The 23609-nt window shown below is 42.0% G+C and overlaps 3 protein-coding genes across 7 annotated transcripts in view; all 3 read left to right on the top strand.

The window, feature by feature from the left end:
- LOC308406351 (uncharacterized protein) overlaps positions 1-9762 on the top strand; it is a 28881-nt gene extending 19119 nt beyond the window's left edge. Inside the window, exon 4 of one of the 2 annotated variants that reach the window (XM_080897315.1) lies at positions 6224-9762. In XM_080897315.1, the coding sequence (XP_080753441.1) occupies positions 6279-9317 (3039 nt within the window). In that variant the 5' untranslated portion in view covers positions 6224-6278 and the 3' untranslated portion in view covers positions 9318-9762. The remainder of the gene's footprint in view (positions 1-6223) is intronic. The other variant, XM_080897314.1, reaches the window with a different exon arrangement.
- Positions 9763-12205: 2443 nt separating this feature from the next.
- LOC308406352 (uncharacterized protein) lies at positions 12206-14788 on the top strand. The gene is made up of 2 exons (XM_080897316.1): positions 12206-12360; positions 12769-14788. Exon 2 carries the CDS (start codon positions 12804-12806, stop codon positions 14307-14309), a length of 1506 nt encoding a protein of 501 aa, XP_080753442.1. The 5' UTR covers positions 12206-12360; positions 12769-12803; the 3' UTR covers positions 14310-14788.
- A 664-nt stretch (positions 14789-15452) lies between these two features.
- Positions 15453-23295, top strand: LOC308406357 (uncharacterized protein). 4 transcript variants are annotated; one of them, XM_080897322.1, is made up of 3 exons: positions 15453-15473; positions 17189-17314; positions 17654-23295. In XM_080897322.1, exons 1-3 carry the CDS (start codon positions 15468-15470, stop codon positions 21134-21136), a joined length of 3615 nt encoding a protein of 1204 aa, XP_080753448.1. In that variant the 5' UTR covers positions 15453-15467; the 3' UTR covers positions 21137-23295. The 4 variants fall into 4 exon arrangements, with proteins under 4 accessions (XP_080753448.1, XP_080753449.1, XP_080753450.1 ...); XM_080897323.1 differs by lacking the exon at positions 15453-15473 and adding an exon at positions 15532-15918; XM_080897321.1 differs by lacking the exon at positions 15453-15473 and adding an exon at positions 15997-16020.
- Positions 23296-23609: the final 314 nt, after the last annotated feature.

Genomic DNA, 23609 nt, shown 5'->3' on the forward strand with positions numbered 1-23609 from the left:
CGGAGCTAGCAAAAGCTCTCATATGCGTCAGTTGGAGCTGTTTAAGCATTTGTTAGTGCAAAAGTAAGTTGGCAAAACATTGTAGCTGTGTTTGTTAGCAGTGCGTCCAGCATTAGCAAACCAACTTACACAGGTAACGCTATTATTCTTATATTACTTAGTAACGACCCTGTCAGTGTGCATATTTATGCTCACCTTGCATTGAGTGTCTTGGCTGTGGTTGATCTTCTTGTTTATAGTCCGATAATGCAAGCAGCAAGTCAGACTGGCCTCCTCATGCTTGAACTTCAAATATTCAAAATATTCATAACATGATTATGTGTCATTACTTTAATTAATAACATTTTTAAAGTTATTGTGTTGCACATAGAGGAAACACTTTATGGTTAATGTTTCCCTAGAATTAATATCATATCAATGACATTAACCTTTTTTGTTTTTGAGTGAAATCTGTGGCAGTTTTTAGGTTTCATCCATTCTTTGCCACATAAAAATGCACATTAAATTAAAGCTCAGTACAGAAAGTAAGGAAACTTCTTTGGTTAATTATTTGTTTGTTTTAATGCTTCTTGGCAATAAATCTGATATTGTTGGAAAGCATATTTATTTTCCCTTAAATGGTGCCATATTTAAATGGGGCGACCATGGCTCAGGGGGTTGGGAATCGCATCTGTAACCGGAAGGTCGCCGGTTCGATCCCTGGGCTCTCTGTCCTGGCCGTTGTGTCCTTGGGCAAGACACTTTACCCTACTTGCCTACTGGTGATGGCCAGAGGGGCCGATGGCGCGATATGGCAGCCTCGCTTCTGTCAGTCTGCCCCAGGGCAGCTGTGGCTACAACTGTAGCTTGCCTCCACCAGTGTATGAATGTGAGAGTGAATGAATAGTGGTATTGTAAAGCGCTTTGGGTGCCTTGAAAAGCGCTATATAAATCCAATCCATTATTATTTGTTTGGAAATTGCATTTGCGGGTTGAGCAGCAGAGTTGAGTATATAAGTTGCGCCCGTGGGGAAAAAAACGTGCCAAACCTAGTCTGGGACTGATGAGAAGATGTCATCTAAGATGACAACATCACAGAGCAGGGTTTATCAGAGACTACTTCCACAATTTAGAAGTGAGAGGATCCCTGCAGTTCTGGCCTCAACCTCACCGAGCACTATTGAGATCAGCTTGGGCGTATTGTCGTGCTAGTGACCAACACAACTGTATAGAGATTGACAGACCACGTGACTTTCGCCCATTGCATGCTGGGAACTCGTGGCAAAACAATTCAAGTACCGCATCAAATGCGAGCATTTGCAGCACCGCAAAACGTTCATTCTCCGGTTCCAATACCTTCTTGCTTTTTCTTTGCCCCCCCCCCCAAAAAGGAATGTACAAAACGAAGGAGAACAATGCCGGTCCGTACAAAGACAGACTTGATGAAAAGTCAAAGAAAAGATACGAGGAAAAAATCAAAGGAGTGAAAGGTTTAGACCCTTACGAGCACACAGAGTGGACAAAAGACGTTAGCGTGCTGCCCAACTTTCACCACGCTCATATTTATAATTATACGGTTCTTGGAGTGAGTGCATGCACTCATGAAGTTTTTAGTAACTTCAGGTCACTGCAACAAGCCCAGGTACAGTTTACCGACGGATGGGTACAGGACCTTGAAATGCACCGTGTAGAACGAAAGACCATCGTACATATTGTAAGTTTACCAGTCTCACAAATCGTCTTCATAAATACACATTCGTTAACAGTTTATTAATAGGACCTTTGAGCTCAACGGTAATTAATTAGTAGTGGAAATAATTTCTGGTAGCATCACAGAAATGTAGCAGTGACAATAATATTGTATGCTGTAATCCTACTGCGCAATTAGTGATACAAAAAACTGTTTTATCCTGTGAATAAAAGTATATGTTTTTGTCAATGTACCATAATAACAGAAGCGAAACGCAATATTGTGTCAAGACAATTCATTATTTATGCACAATAAACAAAGGAGCATAGCGCGACAATTTCTGTTCAGCGCCAGACTTGCTTGTAACCTATATCACCAATTATGTTATGAAAAATGACGTATTAACTACTACAAAACACTGACCTTTGTGGGAATGCTTGGAGCAGACTAACCTGTGAGCTGGAGTGTTCTGAGACGTTATATTTGGTCTTTGATGGGCTGCAATCCAGTCGCCTCTTTGTTACTTCGGAAACATGGCTCGAACAATTTCTCTTCAATGACGTAATCCGATAACAACCGATCTCTTTACCCGTCGGCTTCCCGTGGCTGTCATACAACCGGCTATTGCAGTTAATGATACAGCAGCTTCTTGCCATTTTTTTGTGTTTCTTTTTATTGCTGTGTAACTGATTTCAATTGAAAGCCTGCGTGCGCTAGTACCTCTTGCCACGAGTTCCCAGAATTCTTTGCGGTTTTACCCCTGAATGACGTCACATTTTCAATCTCTATTGGCTGACTATCCCACGCAGCTTTCTATTATCTTTGCCACATCAGTGTTTTGATTTCTGTAAAAACTGTAAAAAGCTGTAGGTGAAGTAGAGTGACAAATTCTTGGCAAGAAACATTTTTGCAACCCTAAATATCCCAGCATTGCCAGTATAAATGCACAGCTATTTGGTCCATAGAAGTGCGATCACTTGTGACTTAAAATAACATTTTTGATATGGCAGCAAGGTTAAGAAAGTGTTTGAAGCTTAAGGCAAAGTAACAATAAAAATGTTGGAGTCAAACAAATCTTTAAGAACACAAAATATGGTAAACAAAATAAAGGTAACAGCAGCTACAAATGATTGGTGTGAAAATTCAGTAAGTGACTGTCATCACTGTCTTCTTTCAACTGCTCTCTTTACAGCTTGCGACAGCAGATCATCTGCCTTCATCTATCCCTAGCATACTCTTCTGTTGCATCAACCCGCTGTACGTTGTCTTTTACTACATGCCTCTTTTCTGCGTGGTTTGCAACTCCATCTTTAACATCCTTTGTCCAGTATATCTACTGTCACTCCTCTGCACATGTCCAAAACATCTCAGCCTTTTCTCCTTTGCTAACTGCTCTATCTGAGCTGCCCCTCTAACATATTCATTTTAAATCTGGTCCACCCTGGTCTCTCACAGTGAAAATCTTAACATCTTCATCCCAGCTTCCTGTATACATCATAGAGGTCTCACTACCTTCTCTTTCACTCTCGGTGCTGTCCTTCTATCACAAATCACCCCTGGCACTCTCTTCTTCACCTGTTTTGCACACATTTCATTGCTTTCAGCCAATTTCGGCTACTCCCGTATTGCCACAGCAGGTAGCTATCCATGTTTGACTTGGCAGATTTTAATGCCAGATGCCCTTCCTGATGCAGAGACCCTAAAGGATTTGTCTCCTCCCCGGACACTGTCCATCACTTTGCATTTTGCAAATCATAGAACACTTTATGTTGGTTTCTCCTTTAATTTATCACCCTATCTGTATCAGCTAAGAGATTTCCTTTTCTTTTTTTTTCTTTTTTAAAAATATTTGGGTAGTGTAAAATTAATGATGGGACCTGTGTTGATTTGCATTACATGTGAGTGGCTGTGAGTGAGTGCAGTTTATCGCATGACCAAACATGCAGCCATCTGGTTTTGCTCAGCCGCACAGCTTTGTTGAGGCTCTCCCAGTTGGGCATGCTTCAGAGGCAGAATCACAGTATCACAGGTCTGCACATTTTTTTCCTGCTGTCAGGAGTAAGTGGAAATGCACCTCATCATGCCAGTGGAAATGAGGGTCAGTCTGTAGCTTGAGGACCTGATCCCATTTCTGCAGAAAGACCTGATAGATTCTTCTGCAGTCCCTCCAATCTAGGGCATGCTTCATCTGCTCTGTAGAATGAGGTGTTGGGAGGAAAGACCTCTGCAAAAGGCAGCTCTGTCCAAGCGTGTCTTTTACCACGTATTTTTTTATGGTTTCAAATGTATCGCTTTTTTTTGGAGTAGACATGATAAAACATTAATATAGTTTGGTCATAGTCACTAACATCCCAAATGACAATGGGCCTCATTAATAGTGTTTCCTATATTATTTGTTTTTCCCTTTTATTCATATATATATATATATATATATATATATATATATATATATATAGATATATATATTAGGGGTGCAACGATATTCGTATCGATATTGAACCGTTCGATACAGTGCTTTCGGTTCGGTACGCATATGTATCGAACAATACAATTTTTTTTCAATTTTTTTTTTTTTTTTTTTTTTTTTTTTTTTGTGTCCCGTTTGGATCTATAGCCATCAGAATTGTTGTCTTGAGGCCAAGAAAGATGCCAAGAGGATTTATTTTAAGTGGATCATCATATTGGTCCATTTGATTGACCTTTATTATAATTATGAATTTATTTTATTTTCAGTTGCAAACGGGACAGACATGACTGTGGGATAGGACAGGGGGAAAGAATGAAAGAAAGAGGGGGAGAGAAAGAAAGAAAACCAAAGGGGAGGAAAAAAAAAAGAACAATACAAAATTTGTAATTTATTTTATCAACTTTCCTTCTGACGATGCTGTCTGTGTTGAGTGCTCAGTGAATCTGCATTTGACTACTCCGCCTAGGCTCGAGAGTGCAGCCTAGGCGGAGTAGTCGAACGCAGATTCACTGAGCACTCAACACAGACAGCATGGTCAGAAGGAAGAGCGCAGGGCAAGCTAGCGAGACAGAAGTGGACCTCCCCACCCTCATTCAGATCTGGCGTTTGGAATTATTTTGGTTTTCATGTGACGTATGACCCTGAAGGTAAGCGAGTCATGGACTAAAGTAAAACAGTATGTTGGATGTGCCATGCAATGCTCAATTACATGGGTGGGAGCTAGTGTGTTAGCGCAGTTAGCTCGTTAACGTGTTGGCCGTCTAGCCCCTCTGTATAGGGTAGCTCGTTAACGGAGATTTGCCGTGTTGTGGCGTTAAGGTTATTTCAACGAGATTAACCTGAAAGCACTAGTGGGAACACAACGAATATGACTGCACATTTACACCGACATCATCCTAGTGCAAAGACAAAAACAACAAGCATGCATGCTACAAACTTTAGCCGAGTCATTTAGACAGCTGTTAGCACAGGATTCTCCTTATGGAGACCTGATATGTTTAATATGCTGCTGAGAATATAGCCCAGAAGAAGCGTATAGTATAGCTTTTATTTTGGAAAGAGCCATTTCTCTGTAATAAACTCTCTTTTCCAAAGATGAGTGATTTCTCAATTAGATAGATTTGTTTTTTAAATTATTTTGTTGTTTCAGCAACATTAAATTTAAAAACTGTACTTTTGAGTTAAAATATATATTTATAATTTTAATAAATGACAAATTAAAAAAGCATGAACATTTTTTTGTATCGAAAAAATATCAAACCGTGACACCAAAGTATCGAACCGAACCGTGAATATTGTGTATCGTTGCACCCCTAATATATATATTGTGAACAAAGATGGGACATTCTGTTGGCTTTTTGCATCAGTGACTTTGCTTTTCTCCAACCAAACAAAATTGGTCAGTGGTCATATGCAAAACTTTCTGCATTTTCTTTTTATGCGCATAAATTAAGGTGATTTGTATACACATAGGTAAATAAAGCTCAAGGCTTAGTGTGTATGGGAAATGTTTCTCTATAATTTCTCCAAAGGGTTTATGGGTAGCAGGAAACTTAGAATTCTTGCTTCCTTATTGTTGTTTTGTTTTACTCGGGTTTCTGCTGGGTCAATTTAATGTTGCACTAAATTATTGTCGCACAAACACCTGCTATAATGCTAATTGGCACAATACAGACAGACTCCAGGGAATTAATTTTCTTCAAAGCTATATTAACAAGAGATTATCCAGTCATAGTTGACCACTTTTACATACAATGATAAAGGCTCTACCCTTCTGTAATCTGCAATTGGCAGACTAATACCTGACGGACACTTTCCTCCTTAAATCTACTTTACTTTTTTTTTCAGTTGCCTTTTTTCTGTGTGAAAATGTACTCTCAAACGGTTTGGGGGTCACCGTAGGTCTGCCAAACCACAGGGTTTGCTCTACACTTGGGGAACCCTGGCATCAGTACTCAGAAAAAACACATTTAACTGTGGAATTAATTGAAATAAATATGTGTGCTTGTGTTGTATACTTTTAAACGGAGACTGTCTGCTTTCTATTGCTGACATCCTTTTGTTCATGTTGTTTGTGTGATTTACAGGAATCCATCCTGTTTGACCACCTGATTGCCTGCCTCATAGGGTAAATTGGCTGCCATGATGCTTGGGCTACAGGGAAACGCTGCCAAAGTGTATCGCTGTGTGGCTTGTTCAGCCACCTTTACTGGATTGGCCTCATTGCTAGTACATCAGGCAACCCATGCCAGCCCACCCTCCAAGGTCACCTCCCCTCCTCCAACCCAGCCTAACATCAGCCCACATGAAACGCCGTTTGCAAGTACAGACTCATCCATCGAGCACCTAAGCTCGCCAACACTCTTGCCTGACAGCCCTACACCTTCTTTCTTTATTTGTGATTGTGGAGAGGAATTTCAGGACTTTGGTCTTATGCTGGAGCACAAACGTTCACATATATCTCAAATACAGCTGCTGCAGCCCCTGGATAGTAACATTGTTCTCCCCAGTGCAACAGATTGCAATAAGGATTTTCCAACCCAGCATGTATCATTCACTCCTGTAACCCAGTCCAGTTTGGCCCTTGCTTGTCCCTCTACCTCCAAGTCCCCAGCTGTTGAATTACCTACTTTAACAGCCCAAAAAGCAGATGTAAGCCTGGAGGACAATATTGCCATAGTAACCGATCCTCAAGGCCAGTGTGCTCCCCCTGAAAATGATAGTGAGGAGCAACTTCAGAACATGCCATCCACTGCCGAGCAAATAACAGAGACTGTAGAGGAAACTAATTTCGAGGAGAACACAAATGCTGTCCGCAGCTGTGAAAAAGGAGAGAATTTGCCCACAAATAACATCCTTATGAAGCTGCTCGCATCAGCGTACATGAAACACTTACCCCTTCCTCAGAGTCAGGATCAGAACGAAAACACAGTTATCCCCAAGCAGGAAGCTGTACCCATGGATATAACACCAGGATCAAAAACAGAAGCGGCGCCAATCAATGATCTGTCTATTGCACAGTTGAGGCGACTCCTCGCAAAACCCGATATAAAGACAAAGGCTCCATCCATTAGCAGAATTCTTGAGTCCAGTAAGAAGAGGGTTGTCTCTCTGACTAAGACTTTATCTCCTGTTGTAGTTCTCGAGACTCGTCAAAAGCTCATGGATCCTGTTGGTAGCGGAACATATGGGAAATACCAGTGTGGCCGCTGTCGTAGGGTTTTTCAGAACCTGGACAGATTGACAGAGCATCATTTTTTACACAAAAAAGAGAGGATTAAGTGTTGTCGTCGATGCAAACAGCTGATCATTGGGAGACTGCCTTTGCCTGACAATCATGTGTGCCCTCAGTTCGGAAACAGGGCTCTACCGCCATCAAGCGCTTTAAAATCCAAGTTTCCATTTGCACAGAAAATAGTGCCGTTCCACAGTCTCAACAATGCGAAAAAGGTTTTCTTCTGTCCAATGTGCAAGCACAGCTATGCACGGAGGTGGAACCTCAAAACACACAAGTGCCAAGGTCCAAGGTCAGTCCTCTCTCAGCAGATCAATCCCTCAATACAGAAGATGCTAGCACTGCAGTCCACTAAAAGCATTGCCAGTGATGGTGTGGATGAAGTCAGTGCTGCATCCCAGAATTCCAAGAGCATTGGCGTGGGCACGGAAGTTACTGGCCGTATCAAGGTAGAGGTGACCTCTCCAAATGCAGAGCAGTCTGCAGTTTCACAATTGGCCTGGGCTCGCCCAGCACAGAACTTCTCCCCATTCTCCCTGAAATCTCCAGTGATGGAGCAGCACAAGGATAATTCTGTGTGTAGCATTTCACTCCAGCAAGGAGAAGAAAATAACTGGGATGCAGAAGCAGCCAATAGTGACGGTAGTAACGAAGGGCAGTGGACGATGCCTTTGGATGATGAAACGCAGGTGTTCAGTTCTGCAGAGAAGGGTGTTGATGATGAAGCGAAGAACTCCTTTTCAGTCGAACATGGTCTGCGCTATTTCGTCCGGGATGGAGTGAAACGATACCCGTGCAACAGATGTCAAAAAACCTACAGCCGTGCTTCAACTTTGAGGCGCCACCTGCGACTCTGTGGTTTCAGGCCACGTGGGTTTGGAGCTATAGCACAGGGTGGTAGTCAGGGTTTGGTTACACTGAATGCCAATAATATCAAACCAATGTTTTCCTGTTTTGTCTGTGGGAAAACCTTCAACCGCAAAGATAACATGATGGTTCATAGAAAAAGATGTCAGTTTCAACGAACCATGGCAGATGTGGAAAGAGGGACTGTGCAGACGAGCTTGCCAGGCAATGGATCAGCAGAGCCAGCAAGTCAAACCCAGGAGGATGATGGAGGAAACTGGGGCATCATGTCACTGCCGTCTGTACTTCCAAGGAGGGTGACGTGTGAGTGTGGGGTTGGATTTACGTCTCCGAGACTTCTCTTGGAGCATTTGCAGAAGCATGCTCAAGAATCGTACACTTGTCCAACTTGTGGAGAAACAGTCAATTCCTGGGCAGACTATGAAGTTCATTTGCAGATCCACATGCATCCTCATCACCAGTTACTGAAGGGACTACAGCCACAGCGATCACAACCACTGTTGATTCGATTTCAGCAGCAGCAACCTCCACCGCCGCAGCAGCAGCAGCAGCAACAACAACAGCAACAGCAGCAGCAGGTTCAGTCAGTGCACCCTCCTCCACAGAAGCAATCACACCCAGAGCCACTACCAAATCCACCAAAGAAGCAGGGGAGGATTGTGTGCACACGATGCGGGAATACTTTTGCAACTCGCTGTTCCCTCCGAAGGCACATATCATGGAATCGATGCAAAGGTGCACGGGTTACAAATCAGTTTGCAAGCCCACCCAAAAGTGTGCACTGTTCCCACTGCAACGCTGACTTTCCAAACACCATCAGTCTGATTTTTCACCAGAGGAGCGGTGCCTGCAAGCCTGCCATCAAGCCTGTCCGCTGTCCTGTTTGCCTCCGCTGGTTTGGTACAGTGGAGAGTTTGCAGAAACACCTGCTGACTCACAAACAGTCTGAATCGTACCGATGCGACGTCTGCCAGGGTACGTACCCAAACCTGAAATCACTCAAAAACCACCGCAGGAGGATTCATCGCATCATGGCTGGGGACATAAATCCAAAACCACAAGAACAGCTTACATCTTAACAACATTTTTTAAAATTGTGTCTGTCTTGAGAGTGTTGGATTAAGAAATGAGCTCTTTTTTTTTTATACTGTGTTCTTTTTGCTTTTTTGTTTTTAAACTTTACAGGATGTTGTACAGCTACATAAGATGTTTTTTTTTAAAGTGCGATAGTAGCTTAACCCTCTTTAAAAATGTTTAAAAAACAAAACAGACATACTACACATTTTAGTTTTACTAAGTTGATCCTTATTTTCCCTGTGCTCAGTAGCCTGTAAATGATTGAATATTTTATTAACCAAACTTTTATCATCGGGTTGGTGCTGTAGCTTGTTGTTGTTCTTGGTGTTAATAAAGATACCAGTATGTGAAACAGAAAAGTTGTGAACTCTCTCAATGGACATGTTAAGTATATTGACCAAACCTTATCAAGTAAAGGGTGCTTACTTCATGTCGTCACAGTTTGATATTTTATGCCACCTCCATCATCCTATGTGGTCTTTTGGAGTATTGTATTGATATTTCTGTAACTTAAGGTTTTCATGAATGTGATGTACCAAGATCATTAGATTGCTGCTTCATACTTAAATTGTAGGTACCCAATAGAAAGAAAACATATCTGAGATTTGCATATTTATGAGAGAATACCAATTTCCCTCCCATTTTTTTTATTTCCTTAATCTTTGTGGTCAGTTATAGCTCACTTTTCATATTACATAAGTACTAAGTGGCTTACTTACCAGGCATTACAGCTTTTCTAAAAAAACAATGGAGGAGCTCAATCCAGCCACAATTACCTGGACTCAAGGCTGCTGTCTGAACAGGCCATGTTAAAGTGTTTGTGGTATAATGGTAATCAGAATAAATCAACATGGTTGACAAATGAAAAGTACATGATGTGGATGTGTAGTAAAGTTAAAATGCTGTGATCTACACTTGAGAGCACAGTGCTCAAAAGCTGTACAAACGGGATTTCAAGCAGTTTATTTAATCCCTACTTGAGGAGATTTTAACTTTATCAAATGACCCTCATTAGCAGAATTAGAAGTGCTTAATATCTGTGTGTCCAAGGCAACATTCTAGAGCAAGTGGCACTGAGTCTGCTGCCATTTCCAAGGTCTGGATTGAACATTGTAAGTCAGTGTTTTTCTTTACAGCGTGAAATCTACAATTCACTGACATAAACTGCAGCAAATGCAAAAGTAGATTAGTAACAATCAGTATAGGTATTAGTTTAAGTAAAACTCACAGGCTGTGCCTGCTGTTGGAAGGTTTAATAACATTCGTGTTAACTTGTTTGTGTAAGACTCACTTAGGCTGGATTAAATGTACAGGTCTCACTGAGCTAGTGACATGGATAAAGGTCTTACCGCACACTCACCAGACACTATTAGGTACTTTTGGTGAAGCCATTTTTGCTTTCAGAAATGCTTTATTTCTTTGTCTCAGAGTCAACAAGGTGCAGGAAACATTCCTCAGAGATTTTGGTCCACGTTGACATGATAGCATCATAGTTGCTGGAGCAACTGTGTGATGCAGCTTTGAGCTGCACATCCATCATGTGAATCTCCTTTTCTCCCACATCCCAAAGGTGCAGTGAACTCACTGCCATGTTCAAGAAACCAGTTTCAGATCATTTAAACTTTGTGATGTGTTATTCTGCAAGAAGCAGACATCAGAATATAGGTACACTGTGGTCACACAGGGTTGGACATAGTCAGCAACAACAGGTAGGCTTTGGTGTTTAAATGGTGTTCACTTGATACTAGTAGGTCCTAAGTATACCAGTAAATTATTCTTTACACCATTATAGCAGTATTGGGGTTTTTAAGGAGAAGGAAATATTAGCAATATTATGAAAGAATGGAAAAGATACTGAAACGAAAGGAGTAAAGCTTTGACTTATGAACCTTTGTTGTTGTAAAGTTTGATTTCAACAAAATCTCTCTTTATCAAACTATTTGTCAAAGTTATTCAGGCAATAACTAAGAACTTAGTTTATGTAAAATGAAATTGTAAATTGTATAGAAATTGTATCTAAACCTAAATGTCCAAATCTAGTTCAGTATGGTCAAAGTTGAAGACCTCATATACAAATAAATTCACTGTGTATTTAGATTATTCTCATATAGTTCCATATATAATTTAATGTGTAGATGTGTTTGGAAACTTGAGACAAACTTCTAACTTTTTACTTATATAAATAAAACCTAATAAAGAAATAATTATTTTGAAACCATATGAATAACAACTATCAAACCCTACAGTGAGTCAACAAATCCAATATATATATTCAATAAATACATTGAAATAAACAAAGTATGATAGATTAGTAGTTTTCAGCATGATTCAAATTATGGACAAAGCCTACAAGAGATAATTACCACTTAATATCCAGAAGCTGTTTCGTATTGGTAGATTTGGCAAGTTTTTCACAGGCACAGCCCACGTGCTCAGCTCTACTGCTAAATCACCAAATATGGCACCATTTAAGAAGAAATTAATAGGCTTCCCTGACAAAATTATTCAGTACTGTGATAACTGTTTACTGCGAAGATGCTTTAGATTTAAAGAGTTCATCTGTAGTTGTAAATTTGACATCAGTGATCTATTATTTCTTTGTTTTTCTTCTTTTTGTCTTGATTAAAAGGTGAGGTGAGTTGTAGTTGAATTGATTTTCTTCAGGTGTTTTAGCATCAGCCTACACCCTTTCGGTTTGTTCTGTAAATTGAATAAAGATAGGGTATCTAAAACTTTATTGCTGGTTTTGTTTGTTTGTTTTGTTTTGTTATGTTTTGGGGGATTTTCTGATTTTCCTGATTTTTATTGTTATACTCGGTGAATGCGTTAAGATTCCCAGTTGGTGGCGCTAGTGCAACATAACAGCGTGTGATGTTTAAGAGAAGAAGATGAGGATTTCTCTTCTTTTTTCCCCTTCTTCCCTCTTGTTTGTTCGGTGTGGTTACAGGCTAACTGCTACCTATTTGTGCTACATACCGGCGACTCAGCCCATTTGTTAATGTCTCGCAAAACGACACCAGACAAACAGTTTGCAGCTTTTCCAAGGTAGTGCCTTACTATTGGGATGGCAGCGGTTTCGTTTTCATGTTGGAATGAGCTAATGATGTTGTATGTGATGTAGCAGAGGCTAACGCTAGCATGCTAGGCATGTAGCAAAGGAAGCGCGCGTTAGATAAAAAAAAAGCCGTTATTAATTTTACAGCGTTGCTAGCTAAGGTGCTTTACCCTCCAGATGTCTCAAGTGTACAGTGCATTTTTGTGAATAATTCACCGCCTAATAATTTGGTTTTCCTTTCAAAGTTGTAGTGATTTGCTAGTAATTGTGCAGAAGTTTGGACTTTCCTTTATAGGCGAACAGCAAATGCATTTTAAACATGTAAAAAGAAGGTAAAGGTGATGTTCCGTACACTGCTTGTGATTCATATTTATTCTCAAACCTGCTTCTTCTACCAGGACCAGCGTGCTCCCCGTTAGCAGTGAACACACTAATGCTCAGTGTGAGGATGGAGACAGGAAGGCAAAGCACCCTGGATTACAACTTGGTCACAGACCTGATGAATGGAGGGCAGTTTTGCTTCAGCTGTGAGCAGATATTTGCAAACAGGAAATGCCTGGAGGAGCATATGTGTTCATCCGCGAGTTTCATCTGCTCCTGCGGGACCGAGTTTACTGAGTACAAGCACATGCAGGAGCACAGCACTATGCACGAGCCCGGGCACCAAGTGCTTGATCACAAAACCATACGGAACCGCAGGATAGAGAAGCGCATAGAGGAGGAGGAGAAACTTAAAAGGATACAGAAGGGTGAGGTAATCTGGAATACGCCTAAAATGACCAATGCTTGGACAAAGGCCAGTGCACCCCCAGTTTCTTTGCCAGTGACTCCTGTGCTGCAGGTACCCAGTGCGTCGGTGTGTGTGCCGCAGCTTTGCGTGCAGCCTGCAAAAATTTCACAAGTGCCTGAGTTGTACCCATCAATGTCACAAGCATCTGTGCTCCCAAACCCCGCATCCTCAACAACAGACATGCAGAATATTTTCGCAGATGTTGGCGCACCGACAGTGGATGTCTGGACGCTTTATCAGCCAGTTGTGTTGCTTCCAACAGTGCGCAAGTTTAACAAGCAAAAGCCATACTCTTGTGGTAAGTGTGGGCAGTGTTTTTTCTCAAAGACCTTACTCATCTCCCACCACAACTTTCATGTTCCTGACAAAATTTCGGGCTGCATAGGATGTGGGCTGCTGCTCTCCAACAAAAAGATTGTGCCTCGCTACCATGTATGTAACTCATCAAACAACGGATCCAAATTCAGGCTAGTCACAGCAAAGCCACTTGGTTTCAAGACTATGAACGTGACAAGTGGGGAAAAGACTCTGAGCGCCCTGGGTCTTCCGACTACTTCCTCTCTGCAGGTGACAAATCAGAATATTGGTGAACTGCCCCCTACCTCCATCTTGAAAATTAAGAGTGTCCCTTTCATTACCAAGCAGGGGGTACGTGTCACTCCATTATTGCAGTTTAAGAATGCATCCAACATCGGTGTGTCCTTTCCATCAAAGCCTCAGACTCAAAATCCTAGTTTGCAGTTAAAGATGCCCACAAACTCTGCAGGGGTGTCTTCTGCATCAAGTGGCTTCTCATGCCGAGTCTGTCATATTTCTTTTGAATCTGCTCAACTCCTTCAGAGGCACAAGTGTGTCAAAGCACGGGAGTTTATGGCCCAACACGTGCGAGGTGGCATGCAGCAGTTCAAAAAGATGATGCCAGCGGCAAGCCAAGTTCCTGCTCAGGTAAATGGCAAAAGGAAATGCATTATACCATCTTCTGGTAATGTGAAGAAGAGCCAAATCCTGACTGTAAACTTGGAAAAAGGGCCTGTCAACGGGAACACGGGAGTAGATAGCGATGATGACTGTTACATCGTTGAAGGCGGACCAGACAAACCTGCTGAGATGATTTACCAAGTAATGTCATCTGTACCAATCAAGACTTGACAAAACTAGTGAGGCACATCCAGTCTGCATGTCATGTAAAATATGGACCAAGCGCATAGAGATGGCGACATCCTGGTTGAAAGGAATCTGCTCAGTTCACTGCACAGGAGCATGATGCTTCCTGGTTTGCTCAAGACTGTTTTAAGATATAGAGAGTAGTGATAATAAAAATGCATCTTTAATTCACCTCGATTTCTTTTGTTAATGCATTTCGAATTTATAAAAGTATGAAGGTGGTACCTCTGTGGTGGTTGCAGAAGATGGGGAAAAAAAATGTACGTATGTGGGGGTTGAATCATGTTTGGTGCCCTAACCGGCACTATTATAGTTTTTGCTCTGTTTTTATGTTTTTAGTATGATCAGAATGTGTTGTGAAGCTGTGGGGATTGGCCAAAATGCCCAGTGTGTTCATACCAGCTTTGTAGAGACTTTTAAGAATACAATATATAATGTATTAAAGTATATTTTCAAACTCAGTGTTTTGTGTTCACGACACTTTATAGTATTACGTCACAACAATGTGATTGGTCACTTGCAATGTTGAACCTGGAACAACATTTATTATGATGATGTGGAAACGACACGAGGATATCAGATCCTGCATATTTTAATACTGCATTGTAAAGCGCTGGTAATCTTTCACAAAAGTACATCAAATACATACAAACGTGAAAAATAATTCATTATAGATATTTTAAAGATACTGTCTGAAAATGAGGTATATTAATAGTGTATTAGGGGGGGGTTTTTTTCTTAATTTTTATCAAGTTTTGTGCCTCCACTCTTAAAATTGCCTGTTTTTTGTATCCACCAAACTAATGATGACAGTTTCATTGTCATTAGTGGTTCTCCAGCAGAGGGAGCTGTTTCAAAGCACAAACAAAGCGACGTAGTGCGTCCATTCATTATGAGGTAACATCCATACCTTAAAATCAAAGATGCTGCAGAAGCGCTCATGCGGAGTTCACTTGTTGTCTGTGTGTAATAGAAGCGTCAATTTAAATCCTATGTGTTAAGATAACATATGCCAAACTGGATATATATTGGGTGTACATTGAGATACTTGATGCTTGCACATCTGACACGGACTCCCTGCGAAAACTTAAAACTGCAGAACGAGTAGGAGTTGGGCATACTCACGTTATTGTTAATTGCTAAATGAATGTATGTCTTTTTGCCTTCCACGCTTCTTGTTTATAACATTTCTAATTGTCTCAGCAACACACACATATTGACAAACAGAACAAATCTGCTGTTTTTGTGTGCGCGTGTTCTGATTACAATTTTTAAAGTTTTCCCCATGAGGAGTTCCGAAATTTCCCACAGCACTCTAACTACGCGCTCTGTGCGCTCGGCTTAATTAACAGTTTTTTCAGATTGCTTTGTGTGTGGATACCGACTGATTCACTTCTGCAAACTGTTCAGAAAAGAAGAAAAAGCGAGGCCCACATTAACAGCTCAGCTCTTAGATCAGTGCATCCCTGTAAGAAAAGGGCGTCCAAAATGCCTCGTAGCCACAGCTTGAGTTAGCCAGTGCTAGCTAGTTCTAGTTTGAGCGGCGGTCAGCGCATGGCTACGCAGAAACCAGTTCTGACTCTCTCCCACGCAGGCAAGCACTTTGTGTTTACTATCACCCATCACAGATGAACTACACATGCGTTACTTGCTGTAAAGAAAGTTGTGTGAGCAGGCGTAGAGATTAATGCTTAAGGTTCGTGTGGCCTGTGATGTCAAATTATCGGAGCTAGCGATGTGGCCTAGCACACGATAACGCCTAACTCACATTGTTAGTCACGGCTTTGGTAGCTTTGAATGATAACTGGTAGCCGTGTTTCTTTTTAAATCTGTAAATGCTGTAAAACATTATAGAAGTGAGCCAGTGGGGCACGGCTGTGTCTGAGAGGGGGTTTAAATGTGAGTCAGCAGCTCGTGAGCATCACAAAGTCTCCATCAGATGAAGTGTTCCTGCAGTGGAGATGAAAGGCAGGATAACAATAGCAACCATGCACATCTTGTCAAGCTAGGCTGGATTTCTTCTGTTACATCTAATGCATATGCCCTGTGCTTTTGCAAACTGCAGTGAATCTACTTTGAGCCTGGATAGTGTGCATGTTTCTGCGGGTCCGGTCGCTTTAAACTGTTGGTGATAGATGATGAGCTTTAAATATTGTCATACAGAGTATTGTTATTGATGCTAAAGATACCTATTGATACCTAAAGATACCTAAAGATAAATAGCTTGTAAGCAGTTGTGTAATGATACATCATTATTTATAAGATGCTGTATGGTTTTTATTTTTTTAAATTGGCAAAGTCCATCTGCTTCTGACTAACTTTTATATAACGGTTGTAGAAGAAATTCTAGATTTACCTCTGGAAATGTAATGGGAAAAGGGTGTCAGTCCCCTTAGAGGTGTATTTTCAAGTCTTGAGGTTATGAAACTCAGCAGTTCTCTGTAAAACCAGTTGCAAACTCTGCTTCTTTCCCAGCGGATTTAGATAATTTTTTTTTTTTTTTTTTATAAAAATTTTAAAAGGTTGCTCATCTTTTTTGGGGAAAACTTGAAGTTTTGCAAAGCAGCATATGCTTATTGAGCTTAAATCTGGCTGTGTGTGATCCAGTTATGGCCTTTACTATACTTCTCCAGTATAAATTTGCAGTTTGGTACCCCTATCTGTAAAAATAGTCAGTGGGTGCATGAGATGATCCCAGTTCAACCATCCACTTTAAACTTATCACGACAAATGGGCATGGCATGCAGTTTATTAGTAATTTTCTATTTTTCATCCTGGGAATAATTACTCCCCAGCCCGAAGCGTTTTTGCTTTTACGCGTCGCTGCTCGTTTTACAACCTCCTTGTCGCTGTTTAATCCACAGACTCTTGACATGGGGAGTAAAATGTCCTTCAGCAGAGGAAGCAGTGACCAAAATACAGTCTCTGAGTTAACTTCTGTGGCACCTCAACCTCGCAGTTCCAATCATGCCTCTTCGGACTGCAAGCAGGTAGCCAGTAAGAAAGACAAGTGGATGAGCTTGTGCTGTTTATTACAGTATACAGCGTCATTTAAATCTGCACTAATGAAGACCGCAGTCTGATGTGATGTGTTATGAAGTCATGCATCTGTGCATATGTGAATATGCACGCTTAGTTTTCCAGTTTGAACCAATTTTGGTAGATATATTTGTGCAAATATCGCTCTATAGTTTTTGAAATGTGCAAATGATTCATGTTCATGTGTTTATTCTTTCCACCTTTAATAAACATGCTTTTCCAAATGATTTGTGCAACAAAAAATAAAATCATTAATTCATTCATGTTCACTCTTCTTTTTACTTCCACAGATACCCGAAGGTAAGACATGCAGTGAGGGAGACGTGGACTCCAGGCGGGGAGATAAAATGAAAGGGACGGCGTTGAAACAGCCTGGGAGCCGGGAGTCTGATGTTCATGTCAGCTCTGAAAGCGCTGGTGAGAGAAACTGTCAGCGCAGTGAGGCAGTGCCCTCGCAGGCAGAGGTGGAAGCAAAATCTCTGACTCCTGCTAGCGTGTGCAGCTCTGCAATAGACAGCCAAGGGAAGCCCGTGATCATCCACAAGAAACGTGGGAGACCCCGTAAAATCAAACCAGCCCCGACTGAAGACAAAAGAGGTCCAGATGCTGCAGATGCTGTTCAGCATAAGGAAGTTAGCACCACCATACCTTTGCCAGCAAGTGTGGAAAACCACAACAGTGACGATTTGCCTTACGCTGTGGATAGTAAGTTAATAAATAGTGCGGCTCATAATGAGATGCCCGCTCCTCAGCCTGTCCTGGATAACAACGTACAAGTCGCTGCTCCTTTGCTGCCAAAAAGAAGACCAGGAAGGCCAAGAAAATCAGAAATGGCAGCTTTTCAAAACCAGGTTTCTATGGCTGCTCCTGGTTCTCATGCTAATAAGTTTAGCAGTCCTGCACGAACACTGAGGAGTAGGGTGGAGCAACCTACTTTGATGCAGGATGATAAGTTAGAATCTCATAGCAAGAAGGACAAGGAGGATCTAAAACAAACTGAAGCGGGGACTACAGAAAGTACTCGTACATCCAACTCTAAAGGTGTGAAGAGACGAAGGACTAAGTTGCAAATTGATCAGCAACTTCCAGCAAAAGTGTCCAAGCTGGATGAATCCCAGGAGGCCTTGCTGACGTTGAGCACTGACATAGACTGCGGAAAAAGCACAGAGACAGAAAAACAGTTGGACACTGACAAACATGAGACTGATTCAGATGTGAGGGATGATCAGCTCCCACTGCATTCTGGGGAAGGACTAGAGCAGGAGAAGCAACAAGACAAAACTGCATTACCAAAAGCAGAGGTGAATTCCCAGCCTGAGCCTGAAGCTATTCCTTCAGACAGCTTGAAAGAATCTGATTTGCCAAACCCAACTCAGACTGATAACCTTAAAGTAAATCAGTCATTGGACATAAATGGCAGCGAGGAGTCACCATCAGAAACACCAGACTTCTCAGAGTCTCCAGCAGATGCAGAGCTGCCAAAGCCCTCTAGCACAGATACCCTGACTCCCCCTGAGCAAATGCGGACATCTATTGGGGCCCCGTTTGCTGTCAAAGCTGAGAATTTAGAGCTGGAGCATTTAAAACCTGCGCCCAGGTCAAATAGCCCCAATTCTTCCCAGCACAGCACCACTCCCTTAGTTAAATCTGAGGTTCCAAATGTTGTTTTTCGACGCAAGAGAGGTGGTAAGAGGAGGAGGATGGTAAACAAGGTTTTATTACCAAGAGAGCGTCTTGTAGAGAACCACGAAGCGGGTAGTGACACCCAACCAAAAACAAACTGCAGTGATGAGGAAAAGGAAGCTAACGCCAATGTTGGCGAAAATGTCATCTATACTAAAAAGGGGGGTAAAACCCTGTTGAAATGTGGTTACTGTGGTCGTACTTTTAAGTTTCTGTCTCAGTTCGTCATCCATCAGCGCATTCATACAGGAGAGAGGCCGTTCAAGTGTTCAGAGTGTGGCAAGGGTTTTAGCAAAAACTCTAACTTAAATCTTCATCTCAAGACCCACAGAAAGAGCAACATATATCAGAAGTGCCCATATTGCAAGATTAAATTCTCTTGCTCTGAGTACGCTGCACATATGGAAATGCACGCACACGAGCTGAACGAGGAGTGTAAGAACAGCAAGGCTGAGGAACAGAGCAGAGAACCAGCAGAGGAAAGCAGCAGGGAGCTGCAAAGAGCAGTGGAAAAAAGAGAGAAAAAAGTCTGCCAGTACTGTGGCAAATCATTCCCATTTCAATCGGCGCTCATAAGACACGTCCGAGTCCACACAGGAGAGAAGCCTTATAAGTGCGACATCTGTGGCAAAGCTTTCGGGCAGGCCTATTTCCTCCGTGTTCACGAGCTCACGCATTGGTCTGTGAAGCGTTACAACTGCACCCATTGTGAAAAATCATTTACTCACTACAGCAATGCAAAAAATCACTCATGTAGACCTTTGGGAAGCGATGACAACGCGCAAGAACACAGACGCCCAAAGCCTTCGCTAACGTACACATGCCACATCTGCAAGAATGTTTTTGACCATTTGCAGGAGTTCAACACCCACATGCGAGAGCACACCGGCGCAAAGCTTTATCGCTGCTTGTACTGCGACAAGCTGTTCGGTGTGCTGTCTGAATTCAACGCCCATCGCAGTCAGTGCAGCGTGGAAAAAAATGCCTCCAGCTCTGCGATTAAGGAGGAGGAGACTGTGTCGTTAATTCAGTACACAGTGCCTGCGCTCAGGTGCTCATCGGCGCACAATTCAGCTCTGGTGGCAGCTGCCAGCTGTGAAACACAGAAGAAACAGCCACAGATCATCCGCAAGAAACGCTCCAACAACTTGAAAAAACCGTTCCAGTCCACGGTCATACCAGCTCACAGTCTCTCACACCTAGTGTCAAAGTTAAACAAAGTAGACAACAGATCAGATCCCAGGAGATATCTGTGCCCAAACTGTGGGCGACTCTTCAGACACATGGGCAGGCTCAGAGCCCACATGCTCACACACGCCCCAGGTCAAAGCTACACCTGTGCCTGCTGTGGTAAAACACTAGGAAGCTGGAAAAAGTTGTGGCACCATCAGAGAATTCATCGTCACAGGGATGGCCGCTTCACGTGTCCTCAGTGCGGGCAAGGTTTTCGGTTTGTAGAGCCTTACAAAAAACACATGAGTGAGCACCCAGAGTTCCAGTGGGTTCAAGTCAGGCCCAAGAAAGTGTTTCTGCCTTATCAATGCGAGCGCTGCAGGTGCAGCTTTAAAACTCTAGACATGCTGTTTAGTCACCAGCTCTGCCATTCCTCAACGCAAGACATACGCAAAGACTCTGATTTTGATTTATCAGTAGATGATCGCAATGCACCGTCAAACACGAAAACGCTAAACCCTCCCACCAATAATGGCATAGAAACATTACGCCAGGCTTCTGAGGAAATTAAATCTCTCTCAGATCCCTTATCTAAATATCCAGACCCGGTTTTTCAAGAATCAATTGTGACTTCCTGTGTTCAAAGCCGGGATCCTGATTTGGGTAATTCTTCTGAGCATCCCAGCAGGGCAAACGTAGTGCAAGATAAAGAGGCCAGTTGTGACAGTGTAGGTAAAAATGGACTTGGAAAACCCATTACCCCTTTAAGAACTGTGAAGAAACACGTGACTCAGAATGCCAGCATGTCAAATGAAAAGCCTTCAGATGGTGTGAGCTGTGCTGTGTGTGGAAGTTCCTACGCAGCCATTTCAGACCTTTATCAGCATTATTTGCAGCACGCTAGAGGCCAGGTGTAATGATTTTAAATCAAAATACATTTCAGTGGCCATCGACGTTCTGTGCCCATCACGTTTTTCCACTCTGGGGTCCTTGTAATCCTGTATTAAGCTAAATTTCCACACAAATGTCCCAGGAAATTTCAAGGCACAAAAAGCTTTCTTCAGACTGTTGGTCGTCTGCATTTCCACCATGATTTAAAGAGCTGTGAAGATTAGGCAAATTAGGCATGCCACTATATTGCAGATCACTACTTCAGCGTAGAGCACACTAAAATGTTGATGTTGTAATGTGAAATGAGGGAGGTGAGCGCGCAATTCTTTGTCACTAAATAGACATGCAGTCATCACAAAGTGGATCCAAAAGGTTAGATTGAACATATTTTGTGAGGTATTGCAGCATATTGTGATGTGAGTGAGAAGTGCAGTAGTTGCAGACGTGAACCGAAGCCCCATTCACAGTAATACCGCTTAGAAAGGATGTTTTGTTAGGGTAAATGGTAAATGGCCTGCATTTGTATAGCGCTTTTCTAGTCCTTAAGGACCCCAAAGCGCTTTACACTACATTTAGTCATCCACCCATTCACACACACATTTACACACTGGCGATAGCAAGCTACATTCTAGCCACAGCTGCCGTGGGGCGCACTGACAGAGGCGAGGCTGCCGGACACAGGCGCCACCGGGCCCTCTGACCACCACCAGTAGGCAAACACGGGGTTAGTATCTTGCCCAAGGATATTTGGCATGCAGCCAGGAGGCAGCCTGGGATCGAACCACCGACCTTCTGATTAGTGGCTGACCTGCTCTGCCACCTGAGCTACAGCCACCCAAAATATTAAATATTTCCTCAAAACTCTAAAATATTGCAGGTCCCTGGAAAACATCCTGATTTACTGCGCAGGTTCCTTATTCTTTGGGAAACCTGTGGTGGAAATGCAGCTTTAGATAAATCCCCAAAAGTAGATTATGTTTATCTGGACGTAGAGCTGTGGGAGAAATGTTTCATCACTAATCCAAGCGACTTCTTGGGTCTCAGCTCAATGCCGGTTTCGTTGGGTTCATTTTATGAGAGAAGACAAATATGCAAAGTACATTTTCTTAAGTTTATTAAGCAGTTAAAGGTTCAAGTTAAAAACAGCTGTGGAAATGCAAATGTACTGTTTAATATGTTGGGGAAACCTGCAGTCAGCTGAGACTGAAGAAGTCACTTGGATGTCACACTGAAAACATCACGTCCAGATGAACTGAATCAACTTTTTGGGATTTCCTTACCTGGATGATTCAGCATGCATCAAGACAACTTTGAATAAAGGTAATGAAATGTTGTTGCACACCTGGGAAACTTAGACACTCAAGTGACTTGGAAGGTTATGCTCTAATCGTTTAGTCAGCCGTTTGTCAGGTTTAGACAACGCCTGCGGCTAAAAGCCACTAACCTTCCTTTTAGTATTCTGTAATTAAATTCGTATAAAATGAACAGAAGACATGTAGATAAAGAGAGACGTGCAAATTTGATACGAGTGCTCTGTGTCAAATTCAGTTTAACCAGAAGCCACCCTGGGATTATGCATTATGCCTATTTCGCAGCAGCCACAGCAGATAGTAGGGAGAGACAGGTGTCACTAATCTAAACACATTATTAAAGCTTCCTGTCTGTTTAGCTGCTATTTTAAGTCAAATGGCTGCTGTGAAATAGGCCTGTTTATGATTTTAGAAATTTTACTTGATGTAAAAATTTCTAAAATCATAAAGAGAGTGCTCCTTGGATGGATTTTGTTTTGCTTTTGAGCACATTATTCACTATTCTTTTGAACCGTCACATTCTTGCCGCCTTACATCTTTCTCATTTTACAAATTGGAGAAAATACACTGTGCTCTGTGGGGGGGGACACAGTACTGCTCCCACTAATGAGGCATGGATTGACTGACTAACAAGTAAATACAACATATTGGACATTGACACTGTGGGTTCAGTATTAAAATCTACTTCATGCAGATGTTTTCTTGGCTGTTACAGTGTACCGATTACAGTTTTGTTTTGTTCCACAACAATAACGTGTTCTGGCATTTTGTATTTACATTTTAAGAGTGACTATCAGTTTTACTCGTGAATCATTTTGTGAGCCTGTGTGATAAACTGAATTATTGCAAAGTTTTTCAATAAATACTGACAAACACACACTCCTCATTTGTTGAGCCAAGCTTGTTTTGTTGAACGACGATCACTGTTTACAGCTTTTGGAAAAGATGCTTTTTCATGCTTTGTGTTTATGTCACGCTTGAGTTCAGTGGAGTCCTTTAAACCAGTGGTCCCCAACCTTTTTTGCACCACGGACCGGTTTAATGTCAGACAATATTTTCACAGACCGGCCTTTAAGGCCGCGGATGAATACAACAAAATAAAATGATGCGACCAAAACAAAAACTGCGGTATTTCGTAATTATAATAATAAACGCGGATTCACTGTGTAATTGTCTAACTTCATTAGCA

Source organism: Rhamphochromis sp. 'chilingali', assembly GCF_963969265.1.
Source record: "Rhamphochromis sp. 'chilingali' genome assembly, chromosome: 11".
NCBI lineage: Eukaryota > Metazoa > Chordata > Actinopteri > Cichliformes > Cichlidae > Rhamphochromis > Rhamphochromis sp. 'chilingali'.